General features: G+C 34.7%; 1 protein-coding gene across 1 annotated transcript in view; it reads left to right on the top strand.

Moving 5' to 3' along the window:
• Positions 1-20837, top strand: part of LOC149780222 (band 7 protein AGAP004871-like) — an 88280-nt gene that overhangs the window by 33775 nt on the left and 33668 nt on the right. Inside the window, exon 3 of the mRNA XM_089936985.1 lies at positions 6196-6314. Coding sequence (XP_089793111.1) covers positions 6196-6314 — 119 coding nt within the window. The remainder of the gene's footprint in view (positions 1-6195; positions 6315-20837) is intronic.

Genomic DNA, 20837 nt, shown 5'->3' on the forward strand with positions numbered 1-20837 from the left:
GGTTGTGTTGTTCAGTCATGGACAGTTTCCGAAATCATGTAGGAATTCAGTTATAAAAAGTAATACTTGAAATCAACCTTTTGCTGTTTGGAGTTTGTTTATAGGCATTTCTTGTGTTAGGGTTGTCCAGTTGTTAGGTGGAGCTTTGCTTTGCTAATCATTATCAAGGAATGATCAGTCACTGTGTTATAGCCCAGATAAAATAAATAATAACATGAAATACGAAATTAATGGATGGATTAACAGAAATCTTAGCAGAGATATAGAATAGAACACCACAAGCCCACGTATGTCAAATATAACAATTTAATTACATAAACAAAATGAAATTGAACATTTGAATGATACACTTTCTCATGGAAATAAAATTACCAAGTTGATAAGAAATGCAGTCAGTCATTCTTTTATATGCATAAAACACATTTCATCATAGAATCAAGTGATGACTGAATTAATTTTGCTGAGCATGCCTGCATAACCTAATTGCTTTTGGTCTGTCCAAAGTCAATGTTGTTGACAGGTCAGAGTCACCATATTACTTTTTCTATCTTCTCTATCTCTCCAGCCTCTTCAGAATCATCAACATTGACCTGGTTGTCTGTTTTATGCTTTGCCCTTTGAAATAAATACATATAAATGCAACTTAAATTTTGCCAGGCTATTTACTAATGGTATCAAACAATAATCCCCCGCTCTTGTTACATCAGATATCGTCTTATCATAATTCAACAGAACTAAGGCTTGTACAGGTCAATTTGCAACCTGATGCTGATACACAATTGTATTGCCACAAAATTAATGTCTTTCCCAGTGCTAGCTGCATTCCTAAATGGTCAGTGACATAACCTAGACAAAACAAACCACACTATACCCCTCTGGACTATAAATCACTTACTGGACTATGTGTTGGGCACATCACCTGATTTCTTGATTGGAAAGAATTCAAAGTCTAATTACATGAATGAATTAATGGACTTTATGCATTGTACTAACTGCATTACTTGCTAACCAACAATTCATTGGCATAAGATTTCCAGACATAGTAAAATCAATTCCTTGCTGACGATTCATATCATTTAACCCTTTACCTCATGTAAGCGCCTTTGGATGCTTCTACTCCATTCTCATGGAAGCGCTTTTGGATGCCTCTACCTGATTGCCAGGGAAGTGCATTTTGATGCCTCTATACCATTCTTATGGAAGTGCCTTTCAATGCCTGCTGTAAGCATCAGCCATATTGAGCGGGCTTTCGTAGTGCCACCTTTGGGGAAATCTCCATTAGATACTACATTCACTGATGTGAATGACCATTACATCAGATCACATTTTTTACTGTTTAAGATCTGGTCATAATCTGCTATTTAAAGTAACTGGGTTGTATTCACCTCTCTCCGAAATGGCGGCTGTGGATTTCATTCAGTACTTTCTTGAGTTTTCATGACTAGAATCACAACTATGATAGCTTCAATAACTTAATTAAAGGCTCTGATATTGATGTAGGCAGCAATTAAGTTTTATAGATTACCAACTTCAGATGATTTAGTGATGTAGACACAGACAGAGAACTTGTAAATTTCGAGTGTGAAAAATGGCAGCTATGGTTTGTCATGCGGCTTCACTGATTTGATGGTGGATGAGTTCTCTCAAGATTTTAAAGCACATAAAAAATTCTTCCATGAACAAAATTATACAGGTATAATGATCAGAATATACTCTTAAATTTTTCTATGTGCCAAAATTGTAAAATAATTTTTCAGTAATGTTATAATGATAAAAACTAAAAAAATTTTTTATTGATTTATAATTTTCCTTGGTAAAAAAGAAAATTTATTTATTTTGTTAAAATATATGCTCACTTGAATATTTGTTATGCTTCACATTTTTATGTATCTAAAAAACATTAACTTATGTAGCAGAGAATTAATAATACTTCTTAACTATAGTGTTTATGTTGTTGACTTTTGTTTAACAAAAGTGAAAACAAAAATATCTTTTGAATTATTTAAGCTACAATTTTAATATTTGCTCACATGAATATTTCGATTTGACTCATTTTTGCCATAGGTAAATCTTTTGATTTTGATACCATGTTGTAGTATGGGTGTGAGCAAGCTAAAATTTCATCCATCAGTCTATTGTGTATCTCTTTTTTAGATGCAAACTCACTGAACATACTTTTATGTATGTCTCCCCGATTGACACATTGTAATTTAAAAAAAAAGTGATTGTTATTTTAGATCTTGTATCATTTTCTTTATATTTGTGCTTTTTACATCTCATCCATCCATGATCTCTTTTCTCAGATCATTTGCTGGAGTTTGTTCATCACACTTTCTGCAGCAGTTTTTTTCCTTCACAAAATAGTTTATCAATGACATAAATATCTGATCTACCATTTATTTGGGTAGACTTTGTTCTGTATTCAACAGTCTCCTAACCTGACCTGCATATACCATTTATTTGGGTAGACTTTGTTCTGTATTCAACAGTCTCCTAACCTGACCTGCATATACCATTTATTTGGGTAGACTTTGTTCTGTATTCAACAGTCTCCTAACCTGACCTGCATATACCATTTATTTGGGTAGACTTTGTTCTGTATTCAACAGTCTCCTAACCTGACCTGCATATACCATTTATTTGGGTCGACTTTGTTCTGTATTCAACAGTCTCCTAACCTGACCTGCATATACCATTTATTTGGGTAGACTTTCTTCTGTATTCAACAGTCTCCTAACCTGACCTGCATATACCATTTATTTGGGTAGACTTTGTTCTGTATTCAGCAGTCTCCTAACTTAAAAGTGACTAACAATTGAATGCATTTTAGTAACTGTTAGTTGCGGCCATTAGTGCCTTTCAGTTAGGGCATTTTAATTATAGTCTATGAGTAATTTTCATTTAGTGCTTATTTGTGACTTTCATTCACTTTCAGTTACTTCCAAAAGGACATTTGTCCTACATTAATTAGTTGGTAATGTGTAGGCAGTGACTTTATTGCAATCAGTCTGCAAGGGTTATACAGAATTTAACATGTTATTTACTCAGATCTTTAAAATCTGGAATTAAACAAGCAGAGGTAAGAGTCCATGCCTAGCTGAAAAGCCAGTGTAATTTACACATGGAATGAGGTGGTCCTTGAAAGGAAGACAACAAACAGTGGATGATTATGTCACAAAACCTCCACCTTCATATCCCTTATTTATTATCCATCTTCAACAAAGTTATAAAGGAATATAGTGTTTTACCCATTCCTGCTTGCATTTTTGTGTACTTGTGCTTATGTGTACATGTGTTTATGTTTGCTTATGTTTATGTGTACATGTGTTTATGTTTACTTATGTTTATGTGTACTTGTGTTTATGTGTACATGTTTATGCATACATGTGTTTATGCATACTTGTGTTTATGCATAAAGCGATATGACTGCAAAATTGTTAAAGCTATGGTACAAATCCAAATCCTTTATGCATACATGTGTTTATGTGTACTTGTGCTTATGTGTACTTGTGTTTATGCATACTTGTGTTTATGCATACTTGTGTTTATATGTACTTTTGTTTATGTGTACTTGTGTTTATGCATACATGTGTTATGGGTACTTGTTTTTATGTGTACTTGCGTTAGCTCATTCATTTTGTTATGCCATTAATGTCTTATATTTTATTTCCTACTAACTCATGAAAATTGGTATGTAGATACATCAGACAAAGAGAAATTCAGCCATACCAAAAGTAGGTCACTGTATCCAGATTTTATAAGTTTGAGTGACTTCTGTATTTTTAGCTGTTTTTTTTTCTCTCACTACACCTTGAATTGCTTGCACCCTGTTTCATCTTGCAATATAAATGCAAATCAAGGTTAGTAATTGTACCATTTCAAATTTCAGTAAAAATGGCCTAATCTGATCTTGAGTGTCAGTATAAATGGTCTAATCTTAACTTGAGTGTCAGTACAAATAGCCTAATTTAAGCTTTAGTGTTGGTACAAACGACCTAATCTAAAACTGAGTGTTGGTACAAATGGCATAATCTAAGCTTGAGTGTTGGTACAAATGGCATATCTAAGCTTGAGTGTTGGTACAAATGGCATATCTAAGCTTGAGTGTTGGTACAAATGGCCTAATCTAAGCTTGTGTGTTGGTACAAATGGCATAATCTTTACCTGAGTGTTGGTACAAATGGCATATCTAAGCTTGAGTGTTGGTACAAATGGCATATCTAAGCTTGAGTGTTGGTACAAATGGCATATCTAAGCTTGAGTGTTGGTACAAATGGCATATCTAAGCTTGAGTGTTGGTACAAATGGCCTAATCTAAGATTGAGTGTTGATACAAATGGCCTAATCTAAGCTTGTGTGTTGGTACAAATGGCATAATCTTTACCTGAGTGTTGGTACAAATGGCATAATCTAAGCTTGAGTGTTGGTACAGATGGCATAAACTAAGCTTGAGTGTCAGTACAAATGGCATAAACTAAGATTGTCAGTACAAATGGCTTAATCTAAGCTTAAGTGTAGGTACAAATGGCATAATCTAAACCGGAATGTTGGTACAAATGGCATAATCTAAGCTTGGGTGTTGGTACAAATGGCATAATTGCCCAATAAGTCAATACTGAGTTAGCTAATTGTTATCCATGTTTCACCAGAACAATACGTTATTGCTGTTTGAGTTAAGTACACAAGTATTTTTGTCAACATGGACTTCAAAATTGACAGTGTGTATGTATTCCACCACTTCAAAATGGATAATGTATATGCATTCCACCACTTCAAAATGGATATGGTATATGCATTCCACCACTTCAAAATGGATATGGTATATGCATTCCACCTGGTTGAGACCTGTCGAATCAGTATGAATATGGTTTTGAAATTTACCCAATGCAGTTGAACCCGACATTTTTAATAACAAGCAAAATTTTGAACATTAAGAAGAGAGAGGTTATTTTGACCAAAGGTAACTTTTGCTATCTATAGTTTTTACATCAGTTTACAGGGCCACCAGCTATGTAATATCTGTAATATTTAATTACATTGCTTCACGTGTTTATGGTTTTCCCTTAGTATACTATATAGCTATTATTTATTGTAACAAACTCCCACATAATGGACCTACTGAAACAGTGCGCACGACATAACAAAACTTTTCAAAATGATCTTGGGTTTGCATACTATATTTTAATAAGGGTGTAATTCAGAGAAACAGAAAGAAATGGGTGCACAACTTTATGGCTGAAATAATTGTAAAAAATTGATATTGAGATCCTATTTGTATGAAGAACAGATTCGTATCTAATGGTGCCATATAATACCTAAGTTGGTGTCATATTATACCTAAGTTGGTGTCATATAATACCCAAGTTGATGTCATATAATACCTAACTTGGTGTCATATAATACCTAAGTTGGTGTCATATAATACCTAAGTTGGTGTCTTATAATCTCTAAGTTGGTGCAATATGGCTTAGGGATTTTCAAAGGCTTATTTTTCGGTGGCCAAATACAGGGTCCATTGCCAATTAAGTAGCTACATGTATTTTATAATATCACAAATAACCAAATCGGAAGAAAATACCTCTTACAGTATTTGAACTATTGGTGTTTAAAAAATTAAAACAATTTGAATAAATAAAGTGTCTTAAAAGTAACTATTGCTCAAATCTCTTTTTTAAGTTGTATTTTTTCTGTTGAGATTTAAATAAAGATATATACTTTTAGTTGTCTGTCTCTTACTGGCAAAGTGAAAATTGAAAATAAAGGTATATTACATTTGTACAACTGGCGAGAAAGAGGTTACTGTAATTCTTCATCCAAAAACTTTCACATTAATTCAGTGCTTTTTATTCATCCTAATCCCATGGGTCCCTTGCCATGATTTTAAATATGAGGAAAATACCTGTAGATAAATAGATTGATAGATTTATTGGATAAATATTCAATCCAACTTGTCCTAAGCTGTCACCTTCCAGAAGTGAGGAAAAGTGTCCTCTGATGTCAGTGTTTGTTTTATATGTGTTCATTAAAAAAAAAAATTGGTTCACATGAATTTATAAACTTGCTAGTTAAGACTGGTAATGGTTGAAAAAAAGATAATGCAGGTTGGACTATTGGTAATTCATATTCCCATGAAGGTAAGTTCAATACAGTTTCCCTCATATCTGATCCAATGCATGCTTTTCTTTTTCTCGGCAGGCAATACAGACAGGGCTCAGGCTGATGGAGACAATGGCTGCTGTGGTTACATCCTGATGTTTCTCTCCATCTGCATCCTTGTTCTCTTTTTCCCTTTCTCCCTCATTTGCTCATTCAAGGTAAGTCATTCTTTATTTTTATGACTGAATAACAGATTTTATAGGGGTTGCTGTTGTTATAGGGTTTAACGCCATTTTTCAGCACAAGATAGGCTATATATGGCAGCCGGTATATTTGGTGGAGGAAGAACCCCGGAAAACCTTTTAAAGAACCACTGATCCATGAGAAGCTACTGGCAAGCTTTCCCACATTGACAGAGCCTGAGACTTGAACCCACGCAGACAGAGGTGAGATGGCAGTGATCCGTAATGGTGAGCACTTTAGACCACTCTGCCACTTGGAGCTCCATTTTATAGGGGTTCTCAGAGGTCAAAAATTTACCTAGTTCTTTTATAAATGGGTCACAATTCCAAAATAAAATACATTATTTAAAATTCATGCAAATTTCCTAAATGCAATACACTACCTTCAAATGAATACATGTTACATATATTTAATTTGTATTGTGTGCTTAATTTTTGTCCAAAATTGAGGGTAATAGTTTGGGCCTACCTGACTAATGCCATATTTAAATAAATATTTTTAGTTCAGGACAGTGGTTTTTCCCATGAGGAAAACCATGGTCTACTTGATTTTTGGCAGATTGTTAAATTTATGTAAACAGACCTGACCTTGTTTATGAATTTGATGGAAAGTTCATTTTAAATTGTGGAATTTTAATAAACTTGTTGGATTTGCTTTTTCTGTTATTTTGTTTAAGGCCATGAAGTCATGACAATTCAAAATTGACATTTATTTTCCCAAAAAATGATTTGAACACATTTCATTTCCACTCACCCAAACAGTTCCCACAGAATGCATCCATTGTTGTTGTTCAGAATATACATATATATTTCAGCCAAGATGCACAGACATCAAGAATTGCTTCGTAAAATGTAATACTTTTACATGCTTCTCACTTAAGTGGTGATGTATTTTGGTCAGTCGTTGGTAAGAGATACAAATAAATAATTATTCTCTTCATTTTACTTTTGAAAGTACAAATGAATGACTACTGTTGAGCTTAGTGTGTTATGGCATTTTTGTTCATCCATTAATATATGCTTGTATGGCCCATAACTTTGTAATGGTTGGAAATCCCCATTAAACTTTCCACATGCATATATAATGATTAAACCATTTGTCATATACTACAACCATGCCCGGGGCCCTAAGTGGCCGAGTGGTCTAAAGCATTCTCTATTACGGATCACTGCCATCTCACCGTTATCTTCGTGTGTTTGAGTCTCGGATTCAGCCAACGTGGGTATGTGAGCTTGCCAGTAGCTTCTCGTGGGTTGGTGGTTCTTTCCGGGGGTTTTCCTGGGTTCTTCCTCCACCAATAATACTGGCCGCCATGTATAGCCTATCATGTGCTGAAAAATGGCGTTAAACCCTACAACAACAACAACAACAACCATGCCCCTGCCTCAAGGTCAAGATGATAGCATGGGAAATTAATTCCATCACTTGTATCTTTGTTAAGAGTATAATATTTTAACCACTGAAGATATTTTAATGAAACTTTGCTAATATACATATAATGACTTGACAGTGTATTGTATACCATTGCTACGCTCCATGCCTTAAGGTCAAGACGGGAAAACTAAACCTGTGCCTTATATCATTGTGCAGAGTTTAACTTAACTGATGTACATTGCCCAAGCATATATCATGATTTGATGATGTGTCACATACCAGTCACACCCTGTCCCAAGGACAAGGTCACAAGGAAACATTGCATATATCATGATTTGATGATGTGTCACATACCAGCCACACCCTGTCCCAAGGACAAGGTCACAAGGAAACATTGCATATATCATGATTTGATGATGTGTCACATACCAGCCACACCCTGTCCCAAGGACAAGGTCACAAGGAAACATTGCATATATCATGATTTGATGATGTGTCACATACCACAGTCACACCCTGTCCCAAGGACAAGTCACAACGAAACATTGCATATATCATGATTTGATGATGTGTCACATACCACAGTCACACCCTGTCCCAAGGACAAGGTCACAAGGAAACATTGCATATATCATGATTTGATGATGTGTCACATAGCACAGTCACACCCTGTCCCAAGGACAAGGTCCCAAGGAAAAACTTAATTCTGTGATGGGCGTCCTTGTCTGGTGTATAATTTTTGAATTGCTGTAGATATTTTTTTATGTAAACTTTAGTTATATATGATTAAACAGCTTACCACATAACTATGCTCCCTGCATGGAGGTGAATATAAATCAGTGACCTCTATCCGTGTGTGTGTGTGTGTGTATATATATATATATATATATATATATATATATATATATATATATATATATATTACCTTCATACCAGTTATACAGTTTAACTTGACAGTATCTCAGATATTCAGTCATACACAGTTCCTCAAGGTCAGTTTCACAACTTGGGATAATGCATGTCATTGTCTAGTTTCTTCATTCAGGTGGTCACTTTTGTTATTCCTATCAATATTTCAATGAAACTTTACCCTGTTCTACACCTTATTGTGCATTAGTCAAGTCGCTTGCTCAGAGGTAAAAGTCATAAGTAGGGAAAAGCTCATGAGATGGGCATTGCCATTTGAGACACTCTTGTTTGGCACATCTGATGTACTTGAACCAATGAAAAATATCTCAACCAAATTTGCTGTAATGTTACAGTATATATAGTAGTAATTCATGGTTTATAATTCTCAGTATAATTGATCAAATATTAAGTTAAACTACTTTTTTCCAGTAACTTAACAGTTTAGTTTTGGAAGGATTTTTTAAAGTTTAAACAGATTTAATTTTTCTGTTGTATTGTATTCCCTTCCCTTTTTCATGCAACAGGAATCACATTTTGATCAGTTACATTGCCCTCAGCAAAGAACATGAACTAAAATCAAAAATATTTTGAGTTCATTTTATTATAAAGCGGTGTGAAAAAGTAATGGTAAAAATTTGGGATATTTATGGATGACAACTGTCAGCTGTAAAGGATGTTGTAGAAAATTTTGAAGTTTTTTACACTTTTAAAATGTGGACGGAAACCACCGAGTTTGATTTTCATTATTAATGCAGTTTCCTGTTACTACACGTTTGTTTTCACTGTTTTCACCCTGCAAGTTTAATGTAGAATAAGTCTCAACATGCCATCCTGCATGTTGTATGAGGTAATTGATAAATTTAAGGAAACCTCTTTGACCTGGGATACATCCCATGATGATGCCTAGGTCTGTCTTGATTGTTTTAAGTGTCAATTAATAAAAGGAAACCTCTTTGACCTGGGATACATACCATTATGATTCCAAGGTCTATCCTGAATCTTTTAAGTGGCAATTAATAAAAGGAAACCTCTTTGACCGGGGATACGTCCCATGATGATGCCAAGGTCTGTCTTGATTGTTTTAAGAGGCAATTAATAAAAGAAAACCTCTTTGACCTCCCACACCAAAACTGCCTACCCTTCTGCACATGAGATTCTCACGTGAGATCTAACTCAGGTTAGTCTCATGTGCAATTTAACATGCAAATTAGGTAGAACTCATGTGAGCAAATAGATTCTAATAAGAAAATCACATGTGCAGGAATTGTCAACAAGAGCAATATCTTGCTCACGTGAGCCACACCTTGCTCACACGAGCCACACCTTGCTCACATGAGCCACACCTCACTCACGTGAGCAAGATCTGCTCACGTGAGCCACACATCGCTCATGTGAGCAAGATTTTGCTCACGTGAGCAGCATCTTGCTCACATGAGCAAAAACAACAAAAAACAACTATAGTATTTAGTTTTTATTGAAAACAAGAATTAAACAAAGATCAATATTCAAATCTAGTAATCATAAGCATCTAATTTGAGTTCGATTAGTGATCTTTAAATAAGGTAAGACAACTAGAGTATGTATGTATGTATGTATGTATGTATGTATGTATGTACCTGTTATATTAATACATCACATTTATTCTAAACACTTTAAGGTCATAATGAAAGATACTGCTGGAAATTTGCTTCACATGAAGACAATTCTTCACTGTTCCAGAAAATTTGAAGCAAACAAAACGTTTAATTGACATTCCTGCTTCTGAATTCATTATTTGCCACTCTGCAACAATATTTTCACTTGGAGATTGTTCTCTTTGAATCAATGCACTTCCTGTTGACCACTGAATTTAAGTTAGCAGGCTCAGTTTTGAACTGCTGAATAATGAAACCTGAAATGGAAATGAAAAAGTTGGTAGAAGTTTTTTTTCTTCTGATCACAGCATTTGAGACATTATGTAAGGTTGATTTTTAAAGATTCATTTTACAAGGTAAAGGCAAAATACATAATTGTAGTTTGGATTAGATGGCACTTTATCACACTGTGAAAATAGGAGCCAACTGTTTTCCCAAGGACACACTTATGCAGCCAACCCAGTCTGAAAATTCATCCATTGGACTATGAGTCAAATTGCTCTACCAATAGAATTACCATAGTTCAGTAGCAAATATATAAACTGCACTGTTGATGAGATACCTGCAAGTCATGTTGCACATTCCAGATTTGACTACTTCTGGATAAAGATGCCAATGTGTACCCGGGTATTCTCCCATAGATAATAACCTGGGTAATAAAACAAACAATTGGGTACCCGTTAAAAAAAGTGTTCACAGGGGCTCATATGGTTGCTTACAATTTACTTGTCATACGTGGTCTGTATAATAATACAATCCTTTCTCAAGTGACGTATTTAAGAATCACCACTGATATTTCAAGCCTGACCATCCTAACTTCATGCCTGTCCATGGTTCATGTGCCATTTTTCTCATGACTTAAAACACTCTTGTTTTCAGATCCTGGTGACATTATCTGGGTCAAATAAAATTAAGCACAATATGAATGTCTGGTTTAACATGGCTACTGTAACATGCACTTCTTATACCACCATGTTAGGACAAAAAATGAATGAAATGGACAACTATACAGACTGAAATATAAAGATAAAAAAAGGTTGCTACTTAATAACAGTTTTGAAAAAATCAAATAAAAATTAATGCATCTGTAACTTCTGCATGAATTTTACATCAAACAGTTCCAAGAAAACAGACAGGTTCTTGAATGTGAAACCATTTTCCCTAGATTCATTCTATTATGATACTACACACATAGCAGTCCAGCTTAAATAGAAAATAAATGGCACCAGATATCATTTTTAAAAAAAGAAGAAAAAACAACAACAAAAATAACCCGGGATGTATCAATGCAACTGATGGATGTTGTGTAACTGAAAAATGTTAGAGAAAAGAGATTTTGTTAAACTTAAAAACATGTTGCACTGGACCGTCGTTATGGGATGAACCATGGCAGGTTGAGGATAATACAACAATCAACATTTATGGACTTTATGACGATTTGTGAAAGTTACTGTAGACATGTACACTAGTCGAAATGACTGTTATGCACAAATAATTTATCAATTTCTTTTGTGTCTATTCTCATCCATACTACTAATCCACACGAGTTCAGCTGATTTGTGACAAAAATTATAACTGCATATACATTTTTCATACAGTTTTCTGTAATAATGGCATGTAATTTATACTCGTTGTGCTCAGATTATGATTTTTGCCACTTATATTAGTAATAATTATGCTTACAGCTCTTTTTGGGGTTGGAACATGTGAACCTACAACAAAGCAGTTCAGCTCCACATTTAATACAATTTCCTTTTGATTGTATACTCTGGTAACCAGTCATTAGGAATGATGGGTACACATTAGAAATTTCCAAAATACTGACATCTCTACTTCTGGAACAGTGCTCTGGAAGATTTCTCCAAAACTTTTAGGATACATTTTTCCAAAATATGTACATTTGCAATATATAAAGAAATTCAAAATCTGGTTTCCAATTTTTATATTTAAAAAAAAAATGTATTGGGGGTCAAATTTTAGAGCCTGAAATGCATATGTTATCATGTGTATTACATCAAAAGATTTGAAGCGTCTTATACATACCCTTTACTGGAGTTGAAATTTCCTCTAGCATGGCAATTCAGTTTTGTCTGACTTCTTCCTGTTGCTGCCAATGTTTTGCACTTCTTTCAAATGATTGCAAACTTTGTTGTGTTCATTAAATTTTATGACCTTCATGAAATTTAATCTGTAAAAAGATAAAAATTAGTATAATTGATTTTTTTTTTTAATCAATGCAGAACAGAAAGAATGCACTGAAATGAGAAAACGATTTGGTTGGCAACAGAGTCCTAGTCTATAAGTGTATATAAGCATTAAGAAAAGCTGTAATCCTTATCCAATTAAATCTATTTTAAATTTACCAATCAAAATATTTGACAGACAGGGCAAATGTCTTTTAGGAATAAAATCGTGAATTAAGCTACTGCATTTGGTTCTCAATCGTGTATGCTTATCTTGATCCACCCAATCAGCAATAAAATAATACGAAGAACATTTATGTTTGTACATATTGTTTCAATCGGTAACGCAAGTGCTCCTCACTGAGGCGCCCGCATTATTATTGGGGGTGGAGGTAAGATCCAGACATGGTTGCACAGTTGAATTGTGGAAGGCTTAAATATTCGATGATAGTGTGGTGTAGATATCATTTTTAGAAACAGGAGGTTGATCTTTAAGTAAAATCTGAAACAAACCTTTGGCTCAATTTTAAACGACCATGCGAATTTATGCTTATGCTTATAATGTCGATGATTCAGGTTATCCACTTTGATCGTTCTATATGCGAAAATTGTAAAAAGAAATGAGAAAAAGTAACTTACTTCTTTCTCGGCAAAGAACCGGTCTTTCATAATCCTTGAATCTTCCCTAACAGCACGTCGACGTCTTCTGTTTCGCACTGGACATTAACATCTTTAGATGTTGGTGTTGGTTTCTATATTTTAATTATGTCCACACTCTTGCTGTCAGAATATTGTTTTAAGAGCAAACATGTTGCAGGAGAATATTAAAACTTTCTTCATAAACAGCGTGGCCCTGTCTAAGAGAACATGGCCCGCGCGTAAATTTCTGTCTGTTCGGTTTAAAAGTGCTCTTCTACATGTACACTGTAGGTCAACATCCAGCATCTGTTGAGTTTATCTGAGGCGCCATAAAGGGTAAATTATTAGTAAACACGTTGTTGTACGCATATGGGCTTGTATCATTGATTACAATATAAAAGTCAGTCATACATTTAGTATAAAAATAATACTTTTATTATTTTATACTACTGTATGACTGACATTTAAATTGTAAGCAAGGATGCGAGCCCTTCTGGTTTTACACTCCTTTGTACACATGTACTCGGGTATTTCTTAATGTTATATTTTATGTATCAAATAAATGCTATTTTATTATCTGATGTTTCATAAAAACTGAGCTATACGTGAATTCATATCATTAATAAGTTATTTAATATAGACAAAGTTAATTTTGATGTTTTTACAATAGCTTGTGCCGAGCCATGCCCCATAGGACACTCTAATGGTTCTAACAAGCCGATTCTTCCACCGTGTACTCTGATAATCTGGGTCACAGAAAAGTTAACGGAAACGTCAGTGATTTGTTTTGTGATTATTTCAATAGGAAATTTCTTTTATAAACTTTGAAATGACACGATCAGAACATTTAAAAGGCTGCAAATAAGCAAAATTTTCCATTGCCAAGAATATACACGTGTAAAACAGTGCGAAACAGCTACACAACCAAACACGACTGGATTAGGCAGTTTCTTACGGATTTATTAAATTTTATGTACAGTACATGTTTTTTTTTTACTGATAATGTACATATGCATAGGAAACGGGGTTGGGGTGAAACCTCCATAATAATTTGACTAATACGTAACCTGTTCGACTGTTCAGTTGGCGTTTGAATTTTGGCGGACACTAGACAAATGTTTAATGTTACCCCGCGTATTTCTTTGATGCCAGACATTCAACGTCGGTGGACAATATTTTATTAAACACGTTAATATTATTAATCCTTTATGGTTTCTGCGTGGATTAAACATAGGCCGTTTTATAGAATATGGGGAGGGGTGCGTCAAGCGTACGTACGCGGGGGGGGGGGGGAGGGCGTAAAAAGTATGCATGTGTGGGGGGGGGGGTCAAGCTTTGCCAGATTTTTGCGTACGTACTAAATGGATGACCCCTAAGCCGAATTATACAATTCAGTAAGTATAAGATTGTATTAACTTTTTGTGCGAATGTTAGGCATGGAAGAAAACGATATAGTTTATGTAATTCTCCAATTTTTCTGGAAAATGACTTGAGAGTTTATTAGGCCAAAAGGACTGTGCATCAGTGTTTATTTTTTTCCCAGATATGTGGCTATGTATGTTTTACAATTTTATAGTGGGGTTTTAGAAGTTTGTGAATAAAGGAGTTGCATCATATGTTTATGGAACATAGGATTCATTTTAGGGCAGAAGTTTTATTTCCTTTTTATATTTGTAAACTGTGTATTTTGGGGAGAGAAACATTTCACCTTTTTACGGACTACTTTATTAAACATTAAGCACAATCAGTATGCAAGTTATTAACTCTATTCTTTGACAGCTGTTAAAGTTTAATGGGTAGTCTGGTTATATGAGACCTTAATTCTGAATTGTTTCGTTTTATGAACAGTGAAATGAACCTTAATATGTTCAAATACAAGGAGCCTGTTGGGTCAAAATAAGATTAAAACTCACTGTGAGAAAATAAGTTGAAGATGTTTTAAAATTTAAAAAATACAACAAAGCAACATGAACAAGTGCAAAATAGAAATGATGTCTATTTGACAATAATGGGGATGCTTGACATTCAACATTTACACAAAATATTTAAGTCCAAATTGCTCATGTGATAACTCACATGAGAAAATCCAACTTTGAATAAATTTGAAATAAGTGTTTAATCAGAATCAAAGTCCAAGTTTCTCACATGATAACTCACGTGAGAAATTAGAACTCTGCCTTATTTTCAAACATGGTTGTATGTAATGGAAAAGAATGTTTTCTAAGTTCTACTTTCTCATGTGAAAATTTAGATTCTCACGTGAGCAAAATCTGCTTACGTGAGAATCAGGTTAGTTTTTCCTTGGCTCACAAGATCTAACAAACTGCACACATGAGGCTGCAAAATCTACCCAATTTGCATACATTTCTAACAAGGTTCTCATGTGCAGCTTATGAGCAGCTCATGTGAACTGGTGAGATTTTTCTGTACGGGCTGGGATATGTCCCATGATGATGCCAAGGCCTGTCTTGATTGTTTTAAGAGGCAATTAATAAAAGGAAACCTCTTTGACCGGGGATACATCCCATGATGATGCCAAGGTCTGTCTTGATTGTTTTAAGTAGCAATTAATAAAAGGAAACCTCTTTGACCTGGGATACGTCCCATCATGATGCCAAGGTCTGTCATGATTGTTTTAAGTGGCAATTAATTAAAGGAAACCTCTTTGACTGGGGATACGTCCCATGATGATGCCTTGGTCTGTCTTGATTGTTTTAAGTGGCAATTAATAAAAGAAAACCTCTTTGACCTGGGATACATACCATTATGATGCCAGTGTCTATTCTAAATGTTGTAAGAGACAACTAATGAAGGAAACCTATTTGACCTGGTATACATCCCATTATGATTCCAAGGTCTATCCTGAATGTTTTAAGAGGCAATTAATAAAAGGAAACCTTTTTTGACCTGGTATACGTCCCATTGTGATTCCAAGGTCTATCCAGAATGTTTTAAGAGGCAATTAGTAAAAGGAAACCTCTTTGACTGGGGATACATCCCATTATGATTCCAAGGTCTATCCTGAATGTTTTAAGAGGCAAGTAATAAAATGAAACCTTTTTTGATCCGGGATACATCCCATTATGATGCTAGTGTCTATTCTGAATGTTGTAAGAGACAACTAATGAAGGAAACCTCTTTGACCCGGTATACATCCAGTGATGTTGTTGCTGCCAAGGTCGATCAGAAATTGTATTTTTTTACCTTTATCTTTGTATTCTATTATTTTTTGGGATGCCTAAACTTTACTTGGCACTGTATTTATAGGTTACTGCATTTGTATGGGAAAATATGAATGAGTTTTGGGATGGAAATACTGCACTACCTTGGGAGTAGTATATCCTTCCGACAAAACGAGTACATATTTTCCCATTCAAATTCAGTAACCTTTTTATTACATGCACATTTTTAAAACTTCTACCTAAGGTGTAATTATATAACAAAATACACTACAAGAAACAACATAAATGAATGTATGCCGCATTCCAAACTAAATACACAAATGCATATTCATCATTACACAAATCAACATTATTACTGCGCACATAACTCCGCCCAGATAAATTTGAACTTAGTTGCGCGCTCGACATAGCGTTCGAAAGAAAATGGCGTGTCTAGTTAAAATTGAAATTTGGAGTCATATTGTGAATGAATGTGCATTGCAACAACTTTTCCATTTGATCTGGAATGAATAGATTTTGGTATTTTTCTCAATTCTAGGAAATTTTGTGATTATGGACTGGTCTTGTATGTGACGATTCCACATGAAATACATGAGATTTAATAAGCTGGGAAGAAGCGTGTTGACATCTGCAAATGTGTTTCTGTTTCTGTCATTGAATGTTTGAAATCATAATGTGGGGTAAATATGAAGTCTTTCAATTGCAATTATCAAAAAGACGCTATGGAATTTAATGCTTATTTCATTTTGAGTGCAGTAAGGAGGAAGCAATTGCACTTATCATCGAAATTACAGCACAATTTCAAAATGTGTAATCCAGATTAAAACCTATGACATGGCTCATGTAATTGGAATTTGCAGATATAAGAAAATACATTTTGAGGAAATTCAGGATGTAAAACTCAGTATATTTTATTTTGTCATTCTTATCACCAGCTAAAGAAGAGAGTAAATGACTTGTCACTTATATGTTATTTGTAAGGACATTATCTTGCTTCTGTTATATAATTTAGCTAGCCTAAATCTATCACATTGTATCAACGTGGAATGTGCCAAAGCAGCTGGTATGTGGCAGTCCACGAAACATCTGTTTTAGTTCATTCAGAAACAAATTTAAACAACCACAACGTCAAGAGCCTCTTAGGCGAGTGTACATGATTTGTGTACAAATCAAAAGTGCTGGCGTCTGCGTCCATTATTTGTTTACAGTAGAAAGTAATTCCTTTATACACATGAATGCTATATGTGTATTGTCGCGCGAGTTCATTATCGGGTTATACTGAACGATTCTGACAATGTAAAGTTAACAGGGAAAAAAATGAGCATGTAATAAAGTCATACAAATATATTTCTCTCCTTTATACTGGAATATGTTTTTGCTTCTACCAAGTCTCCATGAATTCACATTTAGAATTAACTGTAACATCTGTAATTGTTGTACACCTTTTTCAAGTTCTTATACATCTGCACAGGGCAGAGAACATAATGTTATAAATTGTTCCTTCTGTCTGAATCCAGATACCTTTCTACACTGAAAGCCTCCTTAGACATTAGTCTAACAATCTTTTACCATCCCAAATTTCAAAGAAACATTATTTTCTCATAAATCAGGAAAAACTCTTCTGTACTGTTGGCTGCCTAGCATCTTTGGTATTAAATGACAGGTAAAGCAGCCACAGCTACCTGGCAGTACCTATTCCAGAATGAAAGCTCTAATATTGTGACTCGGATATTATACATGTTTTATGATCTGGCAAAATATGTGGAATGAATATCAAACCCATCATTGCAGAGTGGCATCCCTCATTTTAGACTAATCACAGATCTGACGTATTGTGCTATTCATATAAAAGACAAACATAACCTGGTTCATTCATATCTATTGAAGGATGAACAAGATGATTTGTTTACCCTGCCATTATCCAATATTCATGGAACCCATTTTTGTTAAATGTTGACTTCCACCTTTGAGACAAAAGTTCTTTTTCAACATTTTTTACATTTTTTTAATGTCAGCTCTATTAGGAAGGATTTAATGGATGGATGGATGGATGGATGGGTGGGTGGGTGGATGGATGGATGGATTTAGTTTCTACCTTTACCAGACATTTTGGATGTCTTACACATGGGGAAGGATTAAGGTCATGATGTCTATATTTAGTACATCAGAATCAATTGTCAACACATTGTGTATATCAAACATAGAGAACTTGCAAATATTGGTATAGGGAAAAAGCCAAAGACTGTGCCACGACATGGATTATGTACAATAAGGAAACACAATTTGATTCCATAAGCAACTGTTCACAGTGTTAAGGCTATGATATTATGATGTGTTTGTGTGTGTGTATATATATATATATGCCATCGTGGCATGCAGTTCATACATAGTGCATGTAATTCCATTGAAAAATTGCACACAGATTTACAATATTCAAAGGTGGCCTAGTGGTTACAGCGTCTGCCTCGGATGCGGGAGGTTGTGGGTTCAATCCCCGGCCGAGTCATACCAAAGACGTACAAAAATGGTACTAACAGCTGCCTCGCGTGGCACTCAGCATTAAGAGTTAGTGTTATGACTGGTCAGCCTGGTGTCAGGATAATGTGACTGGGTGGGACAGCATGCAACATGTCTGCGGCATGATGCTCCATTGCTAGACATCACTATAAAACTGTCACACTGCAGACATCATAGCGATATGACTGAAAAATTGTTGAAGCTAAAAATCCAAATCACACAGACACAAACACAATATTCAATAATTTTGTCCCAGATCATTGTGTCTGAATTCAAAGTATAATATATAGCATGAACAGAATATTAACACTGTTTACTTGCTGTCTGATATTGTACCGTCAGGGCTTGCAATTAATCCATAATACATATAATTCCATTGCAAAAATTGCATGCATATTTAAACTATTCAATACTTTTGTCACAGATCATTATGTGTCTGAATTCAATGGGAAAAATTAACAGCAAAATTAGGTTAAGAAAGACAAAGCATGTGTACGGTTCATTATGTTCCAGGGTCTATGAACAGTGTCTGTACAATTTTCATGCTGCTAAAATTTTCTCATGCATTTCCATGTACATTTATCCATTGTAAATTTCCAATAATTATTGTTTTACACCTATTCGTTTGAACAACTACAGCAAGAATAATTAACACCCAACACATGCTTTCAGCGTGCATATAACTTTTACCTCAGATTTTGTGAATATTGAAAGAAATGTGTGAAAACAACTATACTAATCATTGCACAAAGTATAGAGAACAACTTGTGTTTGTAAACTTGCTTTTCCCTAATAATAAATTATTTTTAGAAAAAATAGGAAATAAATAACGAGTTCATAAGTAAACACAATACACATGTAAAACTCGAGAACTAAAGTGCAGGAGGCCTGCAATGGTCAAGAGTCACTTTTATAAAAATTTTTTTTTAGCTGAACACATGTACAATTTCATACCCTTACAACTTCCAGCTAATAAAGTGGACATTATTTACTGATCAACTGATTGCATCTAATAAGACTGCCAAGCCCCCAAACATGTTGCCGACTTTCGTTTTTTGATGTTATTAAATTGTGAAAATCTTTTATCAACCACCGCATTGTCTGCTGCTTGTTTGTGTATGCAGTTAAAGAAGAAACACATATTGGCTATTGTCTGAGCAATGATTGTATACAGAATTAATTGAAGACAATCACAAAGATGACTTCCTGGCTTTACTCATGGATCAGTAATTTGTTGTTGTTGTTGTAGTGTTTAACACCATTTTTCAGCACAGGATAGGCTATACATGGTGGCCAGTATAACTGGTGGAGGAAGAACCTTGGAAAACCCTGGGAAGAACCACCGACCCAAGAGAAGCTACTGGCAGGCTTTCTCACATACCCACGTTAGCCAGGCCTGAGACTCGAATGCACGAAGACAGGTGAGATGGCAGTGATCAGGAACGGTGAGCGCTTTAGACCACTCGGCCACTCGTGGTCCCTATAATAAGTAACATTTCCAATAATGTTTATTTTGGCATAACACTTCAAGAACCTGGTGAAATTGTTACATTTCAGAAGCTACACCACAATCATATTATATAAAAATTCATACACGATCTCTTCCCCAAAATGATAATAAACATTTTACACACTATATTTTTCCCAGTACAAGAAGAATACACATAAATGTACATGTATTTCAAATTTTAGGAACCACGCTGCCACGATCGTATTATATTGGAATTCATATGCGATCTCTTCCCCAAAATGATAATAAATTTTTTATACACTATTTCATCTACTTTGAACAAAAATATTTTTTCATGTGCGAATGAATATATGAACCATGCCACAACCGTCTTATATCCGAATTCATACGTGGCCTCTTCCCCAAAATGATAATACATTTTTTATACACTATTTCATCTACTTTGAACAAAAAAAAAATTTGTGTGCGAATGAATATAAAAAATTTCAGGAACCACATCACAATCGTCTTATATCCGAATTTGCTTTATCGCGGTGCGCACTATGGCGGGGTCCCACTGTGTATATATATATATATATATATATATATA

This window comes from Sinohyriopsis cumingii, chromosome 16, assembly GCF_028554795.1.
Source record: "Sinohyriopsis cumingii isolate HCF-2022 chromosome 16, ASM2855479v2, whole genome shotgun sequence".
Classification (NCBI taxonomy): domain Eukaryota; kingdom Metazoa; phylum Mollusca; class Bivalvia; order Unionida; family Unionidae; genus Sinohyriopsis; species Sinohyriopsis cumingii.